Raw genomic sequence first — 22,355 nt, 5'->3', positions numbered from 1 at the left:
AGACCTTGAAAAAAATGTCCGATCATATGTTGTAATTGCGCGCTAACACGAAATGATTTGTTTTTGAATATTTAATTAACTTGATTAAAATATGTAATTGGATTCGTTTGGAATATATCTTGCATAGGATATTATGAATAAGCAATTATTTCATTAAAACTTGGACTCGTTTGGACATATATAGCATCTTAGGATATTATGAGTCAGCAATTATTCTTACACTTTATATAATTTATTTATTTCTTTACTGTTATATAAAAATTGCACATATTTATTGTTTTGGTGTATGGTGTCACACCAATTTTTTTTTTTTTACAACCTCTCTATTTTATTTCAAAACTCACATTTTTTCTGAATTATATATAAAAATTCCATTGCTAGTTTATATAATACTCACATTTATATTCGCGATACATACATATTAAATTTATTTGTTTTAAATAAATTTTGTGTAAAACTTGTATATTATATTAAAATTAAAAGCCATAAAAATGTTTTTGGACAATAAGTTTTTATGCAGATATAGTTATTATAATATTTATAATTTAATAAGATTAGTGATTTTTGATAAGATAAATTATACTAAAGTAGTTTATTGATTTTTTTATCCAATAAAAATATAATGTTTTGAATTTGAGAATAAGATATAATTGATATAAAAAAATACACCAAAACCTTGTTGATGATAATATAGTATAGTATAGTACATGTAAATATAATCTATATGCCATAATGATCAAAATATGATGGTTAAATATCACGCTGCTGAAATGATTTGGATAACACATTTATTTATCTCTTTGTAATTAGTAAGTGTAAAATAAAAGATGGCAGTGTAAAACTTCAAAATTCATTGCGTGATATAATTTAATCTTATTAGAATTAAACTATTCTTAAATAAATCAACTGAATCATTCAAAATTATCATACTTTTGAAAAATGGATTAAATTAATCTATTGATGATATCACATTTGCCTTGTGCCAACATCAACGATCCAAATTCATTGCATCTAACATGCAAATAAATATGGACTGTTCGATCCACTTTTCGTGTAAATTATCCTAAGCATAGCATCGAATTTAGCTTGGAGGACTGTAATGCAGCAGTGTACTGGGACACAATCGCGCCGCCCCTTTCGCGGCACATTTCCTCCGGTTGGGTTAGTCTATGTTATAAGGCTGCATTTACTTACCTTGATAAATGAATGATAACATAGATAATACAAACTAATCCTATGTTTACTTGCAAAATTAAAAAAATGGTATAAATCTTTAGGCCCGTTAATGATAGGATTGAGAGATGATTTTTAGTCCTAAATTTTTAATGGGATTATAAATATTATGGAGTGAGAGAATGAAAAAAATCAATTATGTACTTTATTTTTATCTTCCACCTTCTTTCCTTCTTTGCCGAACATATGATTATTATGATAGTTAAAGGGTGAAATCATAATTTGTTCTTAATTATCATTTCAATCCCAAAATTAATCCATCCAACTAAACATATTATTATTTATTCATAATTAGTCTCTATCATATCAAATTATATTAATAATCATTCTTTAATCTATCATTGTTCAATCCCATCATTCAAAGTAAATGTAGCCTAACGGGAGTGTTTCTCCCCCTATTTCAATACCATTAGATTACGTGAGATCCATATATTTTTATAAAAATTAACATATGTCTTGATGATCTAATAATAAATATTTGACCACATCATGAAAAGAAAAATACTCCAAATATAACATAGAATAATACGTGAGCGTTCGTTGCATAAAACCCTAGCCCCACACATTTCAATATACATCCTAGTATCTCCTTTATCTTATATCTGAATTAAATATTTTGTGGAGTGAATAGATTCGGTCAATTTAATATTGAATCGGTTGTAAAATCTCCATTTCGCACCACTTGTTTTTGTTGTCTTCATTCGCATGACCCCACTGTTCCACCCAAGATCTCCTCTTTCCCCATAAAACTTCTTTTTGTGTTTTGCTTTTTCAAATGTTACTTTAATAGATAGATTCCTTTCCTCTTCGCCTATATAATCCTCTGCATTGTCCCGATGCATTTCTGGGAAAATGTTATAGCCATTCAATTTCTTATCCTCCCTCGTTCAACTTGGGATCTTAAGCTGTAACCTTTTTCATATTTTGTGGTCTTTATATATTGAATTTCAAATTTCTAGCCATGGCACTAGCCTACCCACATCCCCATTTCTTGCTGTCCGAATCCCACGCCGCCGTCGACCCGCCGACTCCAATGGGATCGGCCACCGTGTCTCCGTCCACTGTCTCCCTCACGCAGGATGATTTGAAAAGAATCGCCGCTTATAAGGCAGTGGAGCACGTCAAATCTGGCATGGTGGTTGGCCTCGGCACAGGATCTACAGCCAAGCACGCCGTGGATCGAATTGCAGAGCTTTTGCGACAGGGGAAACTTCAAGATATCGTTGGCGTACCCACTTCGACCAAGACTTATGATCAAGCAAGGTCTTTGGGGATTCCTTTGTCGGATCTTGATTCTCACCCTGTTGTCGATTTAGCCATTGATGGAGCTGATGAGGTGGACCCAGCCTTGAACCTGGTGAAAGGTCGCGGGGGTTCGTTACTTAGGGAAAAGATGGTAGAATCTGTGACCAAGAAATTCATTGTCATAGTAGATGAATCCAAATTGGTGAAGCATGTCGGGGGAAGTGGGTTGGCTATGCCAGTAGAGGTTATCCCTTTTTGTTGGAACCACTCGCTGAAAAGGCTTGTGAACTTGTTTGCTCATGCGGGTTGTGTGGGGGAGCTTCGGATGTGTGCAGAGAATGGAAAGCCCTCCGTGACTGATAATGGGAATTATGTCATTGACCTGTATTTTGAGAGGGATGTCGGGGATTTAAACGAGGCGAGTGATGCCATTTTGAGGCTTCCGGGGATCGTTGAGCACGGCATGTTTATAGGATTGGCGTCCTCTGTGATTGTAGCAAGTGTTAGTGGCATTACCATCAAGACTAAAGTAGGGAGTGAGGTGGAAGTACAGTCTTTCTGCTATAGTGAATTGATTAGCTGAAATATTTTATTTATGTCTAGGTCTATCGGGGAAGAAAGTTTTGGTTTTGAGTCAAACTCAGGAGAGTCGAGCCAGTTTTGGTTCATTTCCTAATTTGTAAGAAAAATTTTGGGTGCTGCTTATGCTGCAATTCGTATAATTGTTTGACTGAATTTTCTTACTTTCTTCAATGACAAAAGGCTTTATTTAATTATTATATTTAAGGTACAAAGATTTTGATTTTCAATCTCCTTCATTGGCATGTCTTTTTCAAAGAGTGCTTTCTTGTGTTTGACTTGTGCATTGGTTGTAATAGTAGAGTTGGTTTTATGTGTTTTTACTGAACATACTTTGCAGCTTTGCTTGTCCAATTCTTTGTTTGCTGAATACCTTGTAGTTTTGCCTTTTGGGTTTACCTTGGGCCCTTGGCTAGCAGACAAGACCAAACGCAGATAAAGCCTTTCTTTGTACTCCAATTCCAGTTAAGTTTAATGTCAGATTTGAATTGTCCTTTGGGTACTTGCATGTTTGAGCCCACAGTCAGAGGACTAGTCTGACTATCATGCATGAAAGTTGCAACCTTTTTTTTTTATCAAAGATCCCTTCCGGGCCTTGGGAGTTTCCTATTCTAAGCTCTGTTAAACTGTCATTAAAACCAAGTACTGTTCGCGTCTCTTTGAACACGAATGAAGACAATATCCATTGATGATGAATGAGAATGTGGTTTTCTGACATGGGAGTGATGCAAGAATACTCCCTTTGATTATGTCATGATCCAGAAGTTAGTGAATCTAACTTAAACGAATGTTTGAGTTAGATCAGATTCTTGCGCCTACAAACTGACTGATGTTTATATGCCACAACTTATGGAGCTGAGAAGTTATGAACCTCAACCTATGCCCTGGTTTGTACCTTACTTTCTTGATTTAGTTTAGACTCTTTGGATCCACGCAAGGCTAGATCGCATTGAAAGATTGATAGTTGTCAACTAATTAGTTTAACAGCTGATCTGGTGGTTTCTGGAGATTTAGATTAATGCAAGAGTTAGAAAATGACCTATGGAGGTGAAATTTAAAATCGAAACTCTTGTACATTGAAGGAGTGAAAGTCCATTTCTTTATGCAGAGTGTAAGGAGAAAATTGTTCATCTTTTAAGAAATTATAGGAGAGTGGGGGAGGGAGAAGGGTGAGCGACCGATGCCTGCTAGTCTTCCTCTTCGTCCATGAAAAACGGAATGTTAAAAGGCAAAACTTCCTAGGAAATGAAATCATTTTTATTCTGCAATCATACTTTGGTATTTTGCTCAAGAAATGTGCAGAAATTTGGAATGTATGACAAATCAGCTGACTGTCTCTTTCTGGGGTCAAGTTTTCTCAGGTTTTTAGGCACCTGAATGTACAAGATCGTAGCACTTCCCGATTTATGCTTTTGTTCTTGTTTGTGACATTTTCTGAAAGGTATCATAACAATTAACACATACAAGAAATGAATTAGGGATGCAGCAGAGGGAACTGGGAAGCAATGCATTACGAATTACTTGATCAAAACATGAATCGAGCTAGATTCTGTTTTAGGTTGACCTTGAGTGGCTAACACACACACACACAATTCTAAAAAGTTGTATTGGAAGGAAAAGCCTTGGAAGATTATCAACTCTGCTCTCTCCTGAATCATTCTTATTTTTCTATAACAAATTATGGTCAGTAGAATTAGAAAAAGAAAATCTTGTTTTTTTCCTTTGATTGAAATATTGAAATGGCCCCATACTTCATACTAGCATAATTTTTTTTTTTTAAAATAGGGATGAATAATTTGTGTAGGAATCTTAAAAAATTATTAATTATATCTTAGATAAAATTAACTGCATATTTATAACCAGATTTGCTTTAAAATATTGTTAGAAATATAAAATTATGAATTGATTTTAATTTTTTCACCAATTTATAATATATATGCTTGAGTTATTTTTTTTTAAAAAATAAAAAATAAGAATAAGAATAAGCTCTTTTTAAAAAAATAATTCAGCTCACAAAAAAATGTAAAGTAAATTATAAAACATATATATATTAAGATTTATATGTATTATTAAGATATATGAGAATTTAATAATAATTTTAAGGTCACGCATCAAAGGAAAAAAATGTCATTTCAAATGTGATTTTTTATTTTTAAATTTTTATATACATAAAAAAATCTTCTTATCAAGCTGATCATGATCCCGATAATGATAAAATATGTTGAAGAAGAAAATTGAGAGAAGCAACTTATTTCCCATTGGATTCATAAAAGTCAATAATTGATGTTCACATTTCTAGCGTCACATTCTCGGACGTTCATAAGGTTTATCCGTGATTGATTGAGCTTATCAATTTTGAATAATTGAGTTCAAACAATGAAATTAATTATCATCAAATTTTATATCTAAATAATCCAATAAATCTTTACCACAAACTTAATGTTGGATGATGTTACTTACACTATGTTTGGCAACCAGGATTTTGGGGGATTTGATGGGATTTGGATTTTAAAATCCCATTTCTATCGTTTGGCATGATGACTTAAAAAAAGGAATTTGGATTTGTTCAGGAATTCCCAGGATTTTGTGGGATTTCAATCAGTGTAACCAAATCCTATCAAATTTGACAAGATTTGATGGGATTTGGATTTGAAAAAAAAATAAAATAAAACACCGATCAAATATTCTTATTCTATTTTACCTTTGTCTTTCTCACTTCATCGATGCATCTTTCTCATCTTTCATCAGTCATCGCTTCTTCCATCAAATTCAACCTGGTTCGAATTTTTTTGACTTTAATATTTTGATCGATGCATTCTATTATATACATATATTAACTTTTTGTTTTTTTTTCCAGATTTTTGTTGCTTGATCGTTAACAGAACTGGTAATTATTATATTCTTTGTTTTTCTCTGTTATATTCTTGGTGATAAAAAGTGTATCATGTATTGCACCTAACTTCTGAATTTTTTTTTTCAAGAATCCTTACCTGTGCGTGCCTTTTTTTTTTTTTTTTTTTTAAGAATCCCTACCTGGGTTTTTAACGACTACTTGAGTATAATCATGTAAAAGACTAAAATATTGTAGGATTGAATGATATATGATTTATTGGATGCAATAATTATAGTGCATGTGTGTTGCACCTACCTCTGCCTTCTTTTCAGAATTCTTACATGTGCTTTTAATTACGAGGTAGTGGGAAAAATCTTGAAAAATACAAAAATAAAGTAGTATGGTGAATTTATTTTATTGCGTTGTTATATATGATTCATGTATTTTGATTCCACATGTTTTGGTAATAAAAAAAAAAATTGTGTGTTATTTGTAAAAATTTTTGAATTGCACGTCTATACCCTCTAGAATTCTTGATAACGTGAAAACACAATTTATGGATTGAATTAGTTTGATAATTGGCATAGGTTTATGACATATAATTTGACATTAAATCTAGATTGTTGACTGGAAATCCTGTATCTTACCATGCGGCTGATCTTTTCTTATAACATATATTTACGGCATGTGTATTGTATTAATAATTATTATAAGACTCAAATTAATTTGATAACTAACATATGTTTTGGACATGTAATTGACACTAAATATTTTTAAATAAATCAAATGCTCATATATATTATTTACGATGATTTCAGTATTTATGGTGTTGCTTTATGGGAAAAGACTACATCTTTTATATTTATGTTAAAAAAAAGTGTCTATTATTCTTTCACTTGGAGTTTGGGATAGAGGAAATTAGTCGTACATTTCTGAATTCAAGTTGGATTTATGCAACGATTTTCATGTTATATATATATTTTTTATTTTATAGATGGATAGAGTCAAAGAATCAACTCGACGATCACAGATGACAGTTATAGCAGTAGTAGCTTGTGTTGCTTACTTGAATATGTTGTTTTATAAAAATAAGAGCTACATAAGTAGCATCATATCAGAAAAAGAATTGAAAAGAGATATAGTTAGGAAGGAGTTAATGCATCGTATTGAAACCGATGAAAGAATTCGTGGGGTGCTTCGTATGGGACCAACTGCGTTTATGAAATTTGTTGCACTATTACGAGAGAAAACTTTCCTCAAAGATACTATTTACAGTAGTATAGAAGAACAATTTGCAAAATTTTTGTATATTGTTGGGCAAAACGAAAGTACTCGCTCGATGGGATTTATATTTTTACGATCTGGTGAAACCATCAGTCGACATTTTCATAATATCTTGAGGGCAATCATATCTCTTCAAGATCAATTTATGATCCAACCTGATGGAAATGAGGTCCCAACTGAAATCTTTAACAATCCAAGATTCTATCCATATTTCAAGGTAAAAATATATAGATAAAGCTTTAAGAATTGTTCTATTAAAATATTTAAGTCATATCTGATTAAAAAATAACATAATTTTGATACATATGATAGGATTGTGTTGGTGCAATCGATGGAACACATTTTCGTGTTAAAGTATCTAAAGAAAATGTTGCAAGATATAGAGGAAGAAAAGATTTTCCCACACAAAATGTGTTGGCTGCATGTACCTTCGACTTGAGGTTTACATACGTGTTACCTGGATGGGAAGGTTCTGCAGCTGATGGGCGTGTCCTTGAGGATGCACTTGATAGAGAGGATAAGCTAAAAGTTCCAAATGGTATTTCATCATACATATACTAATAAAATGTTAAAAAATAATAATAACAAATAAATATTAATCCTCAATTAATTTTGTAGGTAAATTTTATCTTGTCGATGCTGGATTTATGCTAAGAGATGGTTTTATCGCCCCTTTCAGAGGAACTCGGTATCATCTAAAAGAATATAGTAATCGTGGACCAGAATCTCAAAAAGAAATATTTAATCACAGACATTAGTCTTTGAGAAATTCCATTGAAAGAGCATTCGGTGTTTTAAAGAAAAGATTTTCAATTTTAGTCAGTGGTGCCGAGTCTAACTACAAAGTAGAGACTCATTCAGAAATTATATTAGCATGTTGTATTTTGCATAATTTTCTCATGGGAGTAGAACCCGACGAAATATTGATTGCCGAAGTCGATAGTGAACTAACACATGAAGATATTGTGAATGAAGAAAATGCAAATTCTCGTGGTAGATCTGAAAGCAGCAGAAATGGAATAATGATAAGAAATAGAATAGCACAAGAAATGTGGGAAGATTATGCATGTGGTCCTACTTAGAATATTTTGCTTGTCATGTACTTTTGATTTAATAATATTATGTTTGTTTCTTTGATTTTTATGTAAAATTTATTCCTATTTCTTGCGTGATTTCTTATTCTGTTTGCTTGTCATGTACTTTTGATTTAATAATATTATGTTTGTTTCTTTGATTGTTATGTAAAATTTATTCCTATTTCTTGTGTGATTCCTTATTATGTTTGCTTTACGGAAAAAACACTAATTGGAATCATTATATAATTTAATATTTTATGGTATTTTTTATGATTTAAGCTTTGTAATGTTTATATCCTAGGAAATGAGTACTGAAGCTCAAGCTGTTGAAGTTGTCCACTATAAAAGTTGGATTCAACAGATGGATGAGTTTTTGCTTGATTTTTTACTAGAACAAAAGAATCAAGGACAAAAACCAGACAAAAATTTTTCTCAAGCTGCGTACAATGCTGCTATTGAAGCTATAAATTCAAAATTTACTATGAAAGTAAATAAAGACAACGTGCAAAATAGATTGAAAACTTTGAAAAGAAAGATGACTATTGCTTTGGAAGTGTTCAAACGAGGTAGTGGGTTTGGTTGGAATGACATAACAAAACAAATTGAAGCACCTGAGGAGGTTTGGGACGCATTAATCAAGGTATGCATTGTTATTTTATTCATGTTCATTTTCTTGTATTTTTTTAATTGTTATTGTCTGAGAATAATAAAATGTAATTAGGTATATCCTGATGCTAAACATGTCCGAAATATTGCAATTCCTTACTTTCCTGTGCTGCGAGAAATATTTGAAAAAGATAGAGCTAATGGAAAAGGAGCAGAAACTGGAAAAGAGAAGGCACGTCGTTGGGCAAGAGAGGGGAAAGAGCTGAATGGTGGAGAATCTTCACGAATCGAAGAGATCGATCAGTTGGTAGCCGAACAACATGTACATCTAGAAAATTTGGAAGATTTCGAAGAGGAGAACTTTCAACAAATGACTATTCCTCATTCATCGCCCACAAATAACATTTCTAAAGCTGAAAAGAAAAAAATGTCAAAATTTGATGAAATGAATGAGAGATTTGACACTTTGAATAACACGATATCACAAATGGCTAAGGCAATGGATGCCAATGATCAAAACAAACGTCGGTGTGAAGAGATATACACTGAACTGACAAAAATTGATGGAGCAGATGAAGTTTTTATTTTTGCAGCAAGTGATTTTCTTGTGTCAAATCCAAATGCAGCTGATCTTTTCTTGGGGATTCCACATCATGCTCGTCTTCGCTGGTTGAATTGGAAAATGAACAACTCATCTTAGGATAAAATATGCATTTGATTTCGAAATAAAAGTTAGGATATTATTGGATTCATTGACGAATTTTTTGATGTTTTAGATTGCATTTGGTTTTTTAGAAAATATATTTTCTAGAATTTAAATTTCAGAATTTATTGTGTTCCATGAGTTTTTATTTCTTATTTACGTGCCCTATGATAAAATATTCAAATGTTATAATTTTGGCTTTACGGACACTACAATTATAAAAGAATTATTAATTACTAAACTTTGGATTATTTAATTTAAAAGATGACTTAAGGGTAGTTTAGTCAAATTTATAATTCCAAATTCAAATCCTTTTTTTTTTCCAAACAAGAAATGGATTTATAAATAACATTTTTCAATTTTAAATCCAAACAACAAATGGAATTTTAAATACATGGATTTTCAAATCCAATTCCAAATCCAATTCCAATTTTAAATCCAAATCCCAAATTTGAAAGAACCAAACACACTGTTAAAAACTAGTTATAGTCAACAAACCCAACCTAGAATCATGAAGTAGCTCACCTATGAAGAAGACAAGGACATTACTTCCCTGAAAAAAAACAAAAATGTCGCTTTCTATATTTCTGAATTTTGATGAGCCACACTTATATCTATTCAAAAAATTATAAATTAGTAATAGATACACAACTTATAACCTAGTGCTACCATATATTATCTCGTCGAAAGATGATTTTTTTTTCAACACAAATTCATAATTGTAATATTGTGATCTGGAAATACGCAAGGCATGTACAATTGGTTCTTTAGAGGTGCATAATGGAGTGAAATCCCACCTAAAAAAGTATGCTATAAAGTTTAAAAACTTCAGTGTATAGGATGAAAAGCACAACTCCTTTCATCTTCCTATGAACTTGGGTAGCTAACTTCCTTTATCAGGTATATCAAAAGCAACACCGTAGGATCGAACGCTGTGTCCAATTCCAACAATTAATGCACGGCCATTACACGAGGATGATGCGCAGCCAATGAACCCGCTTCTTCATCAGATGAAGCATCAGATACATTAGCCTGTCATAAACGATCCAAAGGAAAAATAACTCATGTAAGAACTATTTTATCGAGTTCGAGATTGAATCTTTCTGATGTTTCTTTCTTCAGGTGTGGAGTGAAAAATTAGAGATGATTGACGATTTTCTTTACCTGCTGGTGCCGCCTTTGCAGCATAGAAGTTACTGCTTTCAGTATAATGCAAATTGGTAGAATTATCCCAGCAATTCTTAGCAGCAGCAGCTGTCATTTTCGAAAGAAATGTTAGGAAAAATCTTTGTCGATAAGTTCCATTTATTTAGTAAGTCTCTCTATGATCTTACCATCATAAATGGGAAAGAAAAGTTCCCTGCTCGACTAACAGTTATAGGAAGGACATGCCGCAAAATTAGGAGAACAATAAACTGCAAAAACAGATCATGAATATAAAGTTGAACTTGAATTGCTGTTCAACATTCTACCCATAGAGCCAAGTTGCGTGTTACTTGTACAGAAATAGAGAAATTACTATTATGGCGACTGAGCGACAGAAAATGACACTTCTTGATGTTGAATAAGCACGCTCCTCATAGCTTGGATCCAAGAAACTGCGATCTGTTGAAACCATTGCAATAAGGCGAGGATTGTTTGAATCTCGAGTAATTTGCCAATTTCCCCTGCTTAGATCAAACCGGTTAAGTAATACAAGAAACCATGTATGGATGAGTAAATTTCAACCATGTAACAAGCTAAATGAGTGCCGGATCCGACGATGAAAGCACGAAAAGTACCTGAAGTTCAGAGGGAGTTCCCTCAAACGGAAGATAGGGGGTGGTGCTGTATATCCCGGCTTGAATTGCTGAAACAATCATATGCAATAATTAGCCTGGCAAGAACTGAAACTTGATGAAACAAAGTTCAATCAGATAGTCTCAACCTGATGGCATATTTCACACATCGTGTCACCCTTCTCGTTGCACCACTTTTGTACGCATTTACGGTGAGCATACTGGAATCATACCAAACATTAGTATAAGATGTTTTGAGAATCCTTCCCTATAAATATTATGAAAATCACCTTTCAGATTTGTAGATTAATTCGGTTATCAAAACCTGGTGGCTTCTGTCAAATCAAACTCAAAAACAAGAGTAGGCTAAAGTTCATCCCCATTTACGCAGCTTATTTTACATGGACTGATCGATTTTATATGTGTAGGGGACAATACAGGTACATAAACAGAATCGGAAAATAATGTCTTCTTTAGGACAAATGGCAATGTTAATGACAAGAGGGGAACCAACCTTTAGGCTGCCACAGCATGAGCATGGAGTCTCCATTTTCGAATCCACATCTTCATCCTGACATATCCTACACTCCACGAGTTTTCTTGGAGATAAACTAGACTCAGAATCCTCGTGCAACGAACATGTAATAATTGGGTCGTCAATAGTGAATTTTTCCCCATGTTTAGAGGGGTTTCTACTCTGTATTGCAGCCTCCAAAGTCGATTCCGTGAGCAAGCGGTCAACAAGTAAAACAAAGTGATCCCCCATCTTACTGATACTTAATCGTAAAAATGTCTTAGACAACAAGTCCTCTGAATCAACCTGAGGAAAATGAAACAGAAATTCCATTATCTGACCAAAAGATTCAAATACGTGTAAGAGAAATGAGTTAGAGCTGAGATATTGGAAAGCTCATTCATTTCCATTGTTTGAAGAAGAATTTAAACTCTGCTTTACAGCAAATAAAGGGTAATAAGGTGGAAAACAGGGGCGAACCATGACAGATCAAACAAATATGAAAAGCCTTTGAAATTTTATGCGTGATTTTCTTTCTAACGAAAACAAGTTTTGAACTTGACGGCTCCTCGCCTCATTTTCTGACTACGCCAATACAAAAAATTATCAAGATCGACAAAAACTACCTCAAGGAGAAAAATAAAGTTCTACGAAAAACGGCAATAAAAAGAGCATGAAAGCACGAACAGATGGTCTGAAAAAAGGAAGGAGGAACGGAAAAAAAATAAACTTGACAATCAAAATTCATAAAGTATGCTTTTTCCCCAAAAAAGGAACCCTTGGGTGATAAAGAGCCGGAAAAAGGATAAGATAAAAGAAAAAGAGAGACCAAAAAAACAAGTTAAGACCAAAAATAACAAAACCCATGTCACAAAAGCGCACAGAGAATTAAGCCCATGATTCATTAAGCAAGAAAAGAGAGCAACACATTCAAGAAAGACTCGAAGCCGGAAAATCGAGCATACCCGGTTGAAAAAAAAAGTGATCTTTATCACAATACAATGTCAAAATCGAAAAAGAAGAACACACGGAAAGTTGTGAGAACTATAAAATAATACATGGGAAAGATGAATATAGCACGAAAAAGAGACTTACAAGATGGGAATCGGATATCTGAAAGGTAATAAATCCTTCCTTTCTCAGCAAAGACCGGAGTTTTAGGGAAGAAGCAAGAGTGTTCCTATACCTCCCCAGTTCAAACTCTTTGTTTCCATACAAACTGCTACATACAAATGCTCACATATATATAGCTACACAAACGTACGTGCACAAAGTTTTTTTTTTTTTTTTTATTTATTATTTTTTTTCCTTTTTTATTTTTTGCCTTCTGATTTGAATTATATTAGGAAAGTGAAAAAGATAGACCAAATATTTACAAAACTACGTTGCTATCAAATTCGAGACAGATCGATTATCCTTATTGGTTAGCCAAAAAGAAAATGTGACGAGATCACTTCTTCTACTTCGGACTTATCTTTCGCATTTCTTTAATTTTCGTCAAATATTGAATAGAATAGTAAAGTCCCATTACCATATATGAAAAAGAATATGTATTTGACCCAAATAATCCTACCTCAAGCTAAAATTTCAAATATTCAACCATGCAACAGTGGACCCAATCATCTGAAAACCGTTGTCTTGAGAAATAACACACTATTTTTAATCATTGAAGCGCCAAAAAATTTTGACTGCAAAATCTTTCGTGAAACCTGGACGTATGCAATTTAATTGTTTGGTTGACTCATTTGGGTGGAGTGAGTTGCTAAAAAAATGTGAAAATTGTCGCTCTCCACACCAATTTTTTTGGTGTTTGGTTGAAAAATGACAATTAATTGTGCGTGTAATAGGCCTTTGGTTTGGTTGGTAATCTTCCTAGACCAAATATGGCAATTATTAATTTTGCTCTTGTATCTTTTTTGGGTTTTTTTAATTAATTACGAACTTATTTGCAGAGACTCGATCGATAATATAATGTAATTATTAGGTCCTATATTTTGAAATTATGTTTGACCTTCCAATGTACAACAAAATCCTTAACTGTGGTTCCCCATGCAATGATTACATATCTGTCCTGGATTAGTTTTTCATAATTAGTTATCAATTACAAAGCAAGCATTATTAAAAAGCAAATGGGTCATCTATATTATGGTGACTTTTGGATTTGAGCCTGATAATCTGGTATAATTAGTTGGGCAGGTAAGTGAAATGATGATACTTAAATTTATATATCCTGATTCAAAAATTAAGTAAACCTAACAGGAGAAGAAAGTTAGTCATAAGCTGAAACGACCCTAACTCTCTAATAAATAAATATGCGGAAATTTTTTTTTTTTTTTTATACTACTAAATAAATATAAGTACATATATGCCCATACATATATGCACCAAATAAAAATACTAAAAATAAATTCATGACTAAATAAATAAATAATTTTAATACTTAAATAAAATGCATTCTTAAAAATAATTAAACAACTGAGTCAACCCTAGAATTTAAAAATATCCTGCATAAATAATATAAATAAAAATGTGCATGCACTAAAAATATTTAATAAAATATTTCAAACACCTCAACCCAAATAAAATAATAAAATGTATCACATGACATTGACTCAGAAGCTGTCACGGTCACGGGGCTACTGCAGCATAGCTCATAGATCCTCACCACCGGTAGGAGTAACCTGCTCCTCTACGTACTCACCTGCACCATATCAGTGTAGTGAGCCTAGAGGCCCAACATGCATACTAACAAGGGTTTAAAATAATTTAAATCAATTTAATACTAATACATACATATACATGAATGAGCATGCTTAAAAATTACATAGCAAAACTTACATAAATAAACATACATAACATACATGATATCATACATACATAAGTTGTTGAGCATTTATTTTCTGAACATCGTATGGTCCTATCCGTAAGTGTGACCCATAGTGCGACTGATCAGTCTAGGAAACCATCGTACGAGGCTGGTGGCGAACCACCCATACATAAATGGCAGAAAACTGCCCATACATAAATGACAGAAACTGCCCATACATAAATGGCCACACTACTTCAATTTCCACCTAAAATATTTTATTTTGCTCAACCATAGAAATTAAATCATAGCATAAAAATGGATTTCATGAATGCATGTACTTAAATAAATTGTGTGTCCTTCATATATATTTAATTTAATTTTTCTTACTAACATATAAATATTAAAATAACTTAAATGCATAAAAATAATTAAATATATAATCAGGACACATGCAATTTTCTCATGGATGGTTCTGGACTGCTGGCCCTACACTCAAGCCCATTAACTTAACTTAAGACTTGGCCCATTAAGACTAAATTAAGCCCAATAACACTGACCCTGGCCCAATGGGCCCAAAAGCCCATTAACAGGCCCAATAACTTTCATGGGCTCCCAAGCCCATAAAAATTTCTAGTCAACTTAAAAATTAAGTAAAAATTATAAAAAGCCCAAAAATAATTAACTTAACTCAAAAATAATTTAATTGACACCAAAATAAATTAAATGGCACTAATTAAATTTTTTGGAATTTAATTAGTCCATTTAATCTCTAATTAACCTAAAGACTTAAAATAAAATACCCGAACCCAAAATAAAATAACCCGGACCCGGACCCACTTAACTTGACCCACATTATTTTAGACCCGACCCGGACCCCTCGACCCGACCCGAATGCCATCTGAAACCCTAGACCCGTGCCCCTAATCCCTATTCTTCTCGGCCGTGAGCAGCAGGCCATCTTGGCCTGCTGCCGGCCAGCTCCGGCCGCCCCTGGCCGGGGCGCCGCCGCCCGGACGTAGCCCACGTCCGGGCGGACCTAGCCTGACCAGTCCCCCAGCCCCATGCACTCCCTAACACCAAGGCCGAAGCCTCCTATCCGAGCCCCCAGTTCTGCGCCGTCTGCACCAACCATGACAAAACCCCACGGCCGAGCCCTTCTCAGCCCCAAGCCTTGCCATGGCTCGACCCTTAGGCACCCTAGGGCACCTCTGGAACACTAGCCAACAGCCGAACCAAACATGGAGAGGGGAAACGTGAGCATGCAACACTAATGTCAAAACCGAGAGCAAGTAAGGAGGAAAAATCGAAAAGCTTGATGTCAAAAATATAAATTCTGATGTTACACACCCACACGCATACATATACTGATATGAGTTTAAAAAAAAAATGGATAAAAACATGCCTTTCACCGAAGGACGAAGATAAACAAGCGTGAGACGACTTCCGGGACGACGGGACGACGAGCAAACTTGAAGCTTCGAAGAAAAATGGTTATGGAGTCTAGGAGGTGCCTTGAACCGATGAAGAAGATGATGATGGGGTGTCGGCTGCTTGGGAGGAAGGAGAGATGTCGGCTAATGCTAGGGTTTTGGGTAGAATAGGTTAAATTTTTGGTTTAATTAAAATATAAGCTAACTAATTAAATAAAGAGGTTTTAAAAATAAATAATAAACAACTTAAACTCTTAAAAATCTGATAACCTAATTAAAAATCTCGAAATATAATTTTAGGGAAATTTTAAAAATACTAAAAAGTCAATGTTTTGACTAATTTTGGATAAAAATGACCCCTAAAATTAAATAAAATTAAATACTTAAAATTTTGGGATAATAAAACTCAAAATAATATTTTAAGGCTCCAAAAAGGCTCCTAAAATAATTTGGGTGGAAAGTCGTCATCTCGTCCGTCCATGGTTCCGTCTACGCGATTAAATAATAAAATACTAAAAATCATAAAAATCACTAATTATGGGTTAAATGCTTAAAAATAAATTAAATCATGCACAAATAATTCACATAATTATTTAACCCATAAATCATAAATTTAAATAATTAAATATCCTAATTATGCATGCGAATTTACGTATTTAAAAATACCGGGTGTTACAATTCTCCCCCCCTTAAATTGAATTTCGTCCTCGAAATTAAAGTACTTACCCGAACAACTCCGGGTAGCGAGTCCTCATATCCTCCTCGGTCTCCCAAGTAGCTTCCTCCTCCGAGTGATTCAGCCACTGGACTCTGACCATCGGTATGACCCGCGTCCTAAGCCTCCGCTCCTCTCTAGCCAAAATCCGCACTGGTCTCTCCTCGTAAACAAGATCTGGTGGTAACTGTAAGGGCTCAAAATCCAACACATGCGATGGATTGGAGACATATCTCCGAAGCATGGATACATGGAATACGTTGTGCACTGCCGCTAGCCCTGGAGGTAAAGCTAAACGATAGGCCAACGTGCCAACTCGCTCCAAGATCTCGAATGGCCCTATGTATCTCGGATTTAGCTTGCCTCTCCGCCCAAAACGCGCTACTCCCTTCATAGGTGACACCTTCAAGAATACGTGATCACCTACTGCGAACTCCACATCGCGTCGTCTGGCATCTGCATAACTCTTCTGCCGACTCTGCGCTGTCCTCATCCTGTCTCGAATCTGCGTCACTATGTCAGCTGTCTGCTGCACAATCTCCGGACCCAACAAAATCCTCTCTCCAACCTCATCCCAATGCACCGGAGATCTGCATCTCCTCCCATAAAGTGCTGCATATGGAGCCATACCTATAGACGACTGAAAGCTGTTGTTATAGGTAAACTCCACTAATGGCAGTCTAGTCTCCCAAGATCCTCGAAAATCGATAACACAAGCTCTCAGAAGATCCTCGAGAACCTGGATCACTCTCTCGGACTGACCGTCTGTCTGGGGATGAAATGCTGTACTGAACAAAAGTCTAGTCCCCAAAGCTGTGTGCAGACTCTTCCAAAACGCTGATGTGAATCTCGGATCTCTGTCTGACACAATAGACACTGGTATGCCATGCAGTCTAACAATCTCACTGATGTAAAGCTCTGCATACTGTGTCAAGGTGTAAGTAGTCCTTACCGGCAAGAAATGAGCTGACTTGGTGAGTCTATCCACAATCACCCAAATCGCTGTACACCCTCTGGTACTCCTCGGTAAGCCAACTACAAAGTCCATCGTAATATTCTCCCACTTCCATTCCGGAATAGGGAGAGGTCTAAGAAGTCCTGCTGGACGCTGATGCTCTGCTTTGACTTGCTGACAAGTCAAGCACTCTGACACCACTCTCCCGATGTCACTCTTCATCCCAGGCCACCAATACAATAACTGTAAGTCTCGGTACATCTTCGTACTTCCGGGGTGAATGGAGTACGGAGATGCATGAGCCTCTGCTAGAATCTCGGCTCTCAACTGATCAACGTTCGGTACCCACATCCTCCCACGGTACTGAACGATGCCATCCTCCACTACATACAAGAGATTACCTCTGGCCTCGTCTCTCTGTCTCCATCGCTGTAGCTCCTCATCAGTGGACTGTCCCTCTCTAATCCGATCTCGCAAAACTGGCTGCACCGTCAATACTGACAAGCTCGGTGCATGACCGCTCGGATAGCACTCCAACCCAAACCTCTGAATCTCGGTCTGTAGTGGTAACTGTACAGTCAAACATGATACCACTGACGACTTTCGACTCAAAGCATCTGCTACTACATTAGCCTTACCCAGATGGTAGCTAATGTCACAATCATAGTCCTTCACAAGCTCAAGCCATCTGCGCTGCCTCATGTTCAACTCCTTCTGGGTGAAGAAGTACTTGAGGCTCTTGTGATCGGTGAAAATCTTGCACTTCTCGCCGTAAAGATAGTGCCTCCAGATTTTCAACGCAAAAACCACTGCTGCAAGCTCCAAATCATGCGTCGGATAGTTCTGCTCATGAATCTTCAACTGTCGCGACGCATATGCGATAACTCTGCCACTCTGCATAAGTACTGCGCCCAAACCAAGCTTGGACGCGTCGGTGTACACCACTAACTCCTCATGTGGCACTGTCATAGCTAACACCGGTGCTGAAGTAAGTGCATCCTTCAGCTGATCAAAACTCCGCTGACAATCTGGACTCCAACTATACTTCGCGTTCTTCTTGGTCAAGGAAGTCAAGGGTACTGCAATAGAGGAAAAACCCTTGATGAACTTCCTATAGTATCCTGCTAAACCCAAAAAGCTACGAATCTCCGAAGCATTCTTTGGAATCCCCCAATCTCTCACTGCCTGCACCTTGGACTGATCCACTGCAATCCCATCCCTAGAAATAATGTGGCCTAGAAACGCCACCTGCTCCAACCAAAACTCACACTTACTGAACTTTGCAAATAGTCGATGCTCCCTCAAAGTCTGCAAGGCTGTATGCAAATGCTGTGTATGCTCCTCAATGCTCCTCGAGTAGATCAATATGTCATCAATGAATACAATGACAAACTGATCTAGATATGGCTGGAAGACACGATGCATAAGATCCATAAACACTGCTGGAGCATTGGTTAACCCAAAGGGCATCACCAAGAACTCATAGTGTCCATATCGTGTCCTGAAGGCAGTCTTAGACACGTCTGAATCTCTGACCCTCAACTGATGGTAGCCAGATCGCAGATCGATCTTGGAGAATACCGAAGCTCCCTGCAACTGATCGAATAAATCCTCTATCCTCGGTAGTGGATACTTATTCTTCACTGTGACTCTGTTGAGCTCTCGGTAGTCAATGCACAATCTCATGCTGCCGTCCTTTTTCTTCACAAACAACACTGGAGCTCCCCATGGAGAAAAACTAGGACGAACAAAACCCTTCTCCAACAGCTCCTGAATCTGCTCCTTCAACTCTCTCATCTCTGTAGGAGCAAGTCGATACGGTGCCTTAGAGATAGGCACAGTATCCGGCAACAACTCAATACTGAACTCCACCTCTCTCACTGGTGGAACTCCTGCCACATCGTCAGGAAAAACATCTGGATAGTCACGTACCACATCTATATCTGATAAAGATCTGCTAGAAACATCTGAGGTAGTGACCACACTAGCCAGAAAACCCTGACATCCATTGCGCAACAGTTTCCTCGCACGAACAAATGATATCATCTGAGGAATACTGCTAGACTGAGATGCAAAGAAAGTAAACATCTCCCCTCCTGCTGGCTTCACTGTCACTGTCCTACGCCGGAAATCAATCGATGCTCCATTAACTGATAGCCAGTCCATACCCAAAATCATGTCAAACCCAGTCAATGGAAGAACCACTAGATCTGCTCGAATGGAGTGTCCCTGCAACTCCAATGCCAGATCCCTGACGACACTAGTGGTAGTGATAATCTGTCCGGATGGCATGGTAACATCGTAACCACTGTCTACAACCTCTGGTGTAATGCCTATCCGTCTGATAAAATCCCGGGAGATAAACGAATGCGTGGCTCCTGAATCTAGCAACGCAAACGTGGAGTTGCCTCCAACTAGAATTCTCCCGGTGATCAAGGAGGTATCTGGATCTGCCTCCTCAGCCTGCATAACATAAACTCGCCCACTGACATTCTGCCTCTGCGGGCAGTTGGCAATCTGATGCCCTGGCTCCTTGCAGCGATAGCAGACTCCTGCTCCCAAAAGACACTGCCCGGAATGCATCTTCTGGCACTTCGGACACACTGGATATCTCCCTGGAGTAGGGGCCCCGCCCCTAGTCTGCTGCTGTGGCTTCCCCTGAGGCCTCTGCTGAATCGGGCCCTTAGATGGCCCTGTAGACTGCTTCTTCGCAGGTGGCTGCGAAGATGGTCGCTGATACCCTGTATGCGTAAACTGTCTCTTACTCTGTTGCTCTCTCTGGATCGCTGTCCGACCCTCCTCAGAACGCAAAGCTCGGCTGACTGCAGACTCATATGTGAAAACGTCTGCCATGCGTACGTCATGCCTGATCTCTGCCTTCAGGCCCTCAACAAACTGTCGCAGCTTCTCCTGCGGACTCTCAGCAATCATGGGCACAAAACGACAGCCCCTCTCAAACTGGCTCACGTAATCCACCACAGATCGGTCCCCCTGACGGAGGCTCATGAACTCACGGATCATGCGGCTGCGCACGTCCTCAGTAAAATACTTGGCGTAGAAGATACGCCTAAACTCAACCCACGTCAATGTCGGTAGATGGACCCCTCTAACTGCACCCTCCCACCATGAGGCTGCATCGCCTCGCATCATATATGTAGCACAGCTCACCCTGTCGGTGTCTGTGATCCCCATGTAGTCAAAGATGGACTCAAGTGAGCGAATCCATCCCTCAGCCACCAACGGATCGGTGGTCCCCAAAAACTCCTTAGGCCCCTTCTTCTGGAACCTCTCGGCGACGTCCTCCTCGTGGGACAGTCTGGGACGGGCTGCCTGCTGCTCCAGCAAGGCAGTAATACCCGCCATCATAGTGGCACTGGCCTGCTCCAGTGCTGTAATAGGGTGCTGTTGAGGTGGCGGTGGAGGTGGAGGTCTCCCACGTCGATTCACCTGTCTGGGAGGCATTCTGCACCACCACATATTTATTTACGTAAATCGCCTTGCATAACTAAGTGTTTTAAAATTAAGGCTAACTTAAATTCTAGAAATTTAAATCATACTAATAACATTAAAACTTACAGACCGGTAGCGTGGATTTCTGAGCTCGCATAGCAGTAGTGACCCCTCCAAGGACCGTGCTCTGATACCAACTGAAACGACCCTAACTCTCTAATAAATAAATATGCGGAAATTTTTTTTTTTTTTTTATACTACTAAATAAATATAAGTACATATATGCCCATACATATATGCACCAAATAAAAATACTAAAAATAAATTCATGACTAAATAAATAAATAATTTTAATACTTAAATAAAATGCATTCTTAAAAATAATTAAACAACTGAGTCAACCCTAGAATTTAAAAATATCCTGCATAAATAATATAAATAAAAATGTGCATGCACTAAAAATATTTAATAAAATATTTCAAACACCTCAACCCAAATAAAATAATAAAATGTATCACATGACATTGACTCAGAAGCTGTCACGGTCACGGGGCTACTGCAGCATAGCTCATAGATCCTCACCACCGGTAGGAGTAACCTGCTCCTCTACGTACTCACCTGCACCATATCAGTGTAGTGAGCCTAGAGGCCCAACATGCATACTAACAAGGGTTTAAAATAATTTAAATCAATTTAATACTAATACATACATATACATGAATGAGCATGCTTAAAAATTACATAGCAAAACTTACATAAATAAACATACATAACATACATGATATCATACATACATAAGTTGTTGAGCATTTATTTTCTGAACATCGTATGGTCCTATCCGTAAGTGTGACCCATAGTGCGACTGATCAGTCTAGGAAACCATCGTACGAGGCTGGTGGCGAACCACCCATACATAAATGGCAGAAAACTGCCCATACATAAATGGCAGAAACTGCCCATACATAAATGGCCACACTACTTCAATTTCCACCTAAAATATTTTATTTTGCTCAACCATAGAAATTAAATCATAGCATAAAAATGGATTTCATGAATGCATGTACTTAAATAAATTGTGTGTCCTTCATATATATTTAATTTAATTTTTCTTACTAACATATAAATATTAAAATAACTTAAATGCA

General features: G+C 36.6%; 3 protein-coding genes across 3 annotated transcripts; 2 read left to right on the top strand and 1 right to left on the bottom strand.

Annotated features, from left to right (window-relative positions):
* The first annotated feature begins 2,029 nt into the window (after positions 1 to 2,029).
* Positions 2,030 to 3,200, top strand: LOC140882791 (probable ribose-5-phosphate isomerase 1). Its single transcript, XM_073288993.1, has one exon. It carries the CDS (start codon positions 2,195 to 2,197, stop codon positions 3,059 to 3,061), a length of 867 nt encoding a protein of 288 aa, XP_073145094.1. The 5' UTR covers positions 2,030 to 2,194; the 3' UTR covers positions 3,062 to 3,200.
* Positions 3,201 to 5,913: 2,713 nt separating this feature from the next.
* On the top strand, positions 5,914 to 9,574 carry LOC140877290 (uncharacterized). Its single transcript, XM_073280828.1, has 3 exons — positions 5,914 to 5,944; positions 8,552 to 8,890; positions 8,972 to 9,574. The coding sequence occupies exons 2-3, from the start codon at positions 8,555 to 8,557 to the stop codon at positions 9,554 to 9,556; spliced, it is 921 nt and encodes a 306-aa protein (XP_073136929.1). The 5' UTR covers positions 5,914 to 5,944; positions 8,552 to 8,554; the 3' UTR covers positions 9,557 to 9,574.
* Positions 9,575 to 10,131: 557 nt separating this feature from the next.
* LOC140883189 (uncharacterized) lies at positions 10,132 to 13,094 on the bottom strand. The gene is made up of 8 exons (XM_073289556.1): positions 12,947 to 13,094; positions 11,852 to 12,157; positions 11,487 to 11,558; positions 11,341 to 11,408; positions 11,079 to 11,226; positions 10,894 to 10,974; positions 10,724 to 10,813; positions 10,132 to 10,591 (listed from the first exon to the last, which is right to left on the bottom strand). The coding sequence occupies exons 2-8, from the start codon at positions 12,101 to 12,103 to the stop codon at positions 10,511 to 10,513; spliced, it is 792 nt and encodes a 263-aa protein (XP_073145657.1). The 5' UTR covers positions 12,104 to 12,157; positions 12,947 to 13,094; the 3' UTR covers positions 10,132 to 10,510.
* Between the last annotated feature and the right edge of the window lie 9,261 nt (positions 13,095 to 22,355).

The sequence above is a fragment of the Henckelia pumila genome, chromosome 2 (assembly GCF_033568475.1).
Source record: "Henckelia pumila isolate YLH828 chromosome 2, ASM3356847v2, whole genome shotgun sequence".
In the NCBI taxonomy this organism is placed as follows: domain Eukaryota; kingdom Viridiplantae; phylum Streptophyta; class Magnoliopsida; order Lamiales; family Gesneriaceae; genus Henckelia; species Henckelia pumila.
The sequence above is the reverse complement of the archived record's forward strand: the minus strand, read 5'-3'. Positions and strand labels throughout refer to the sequence as shown.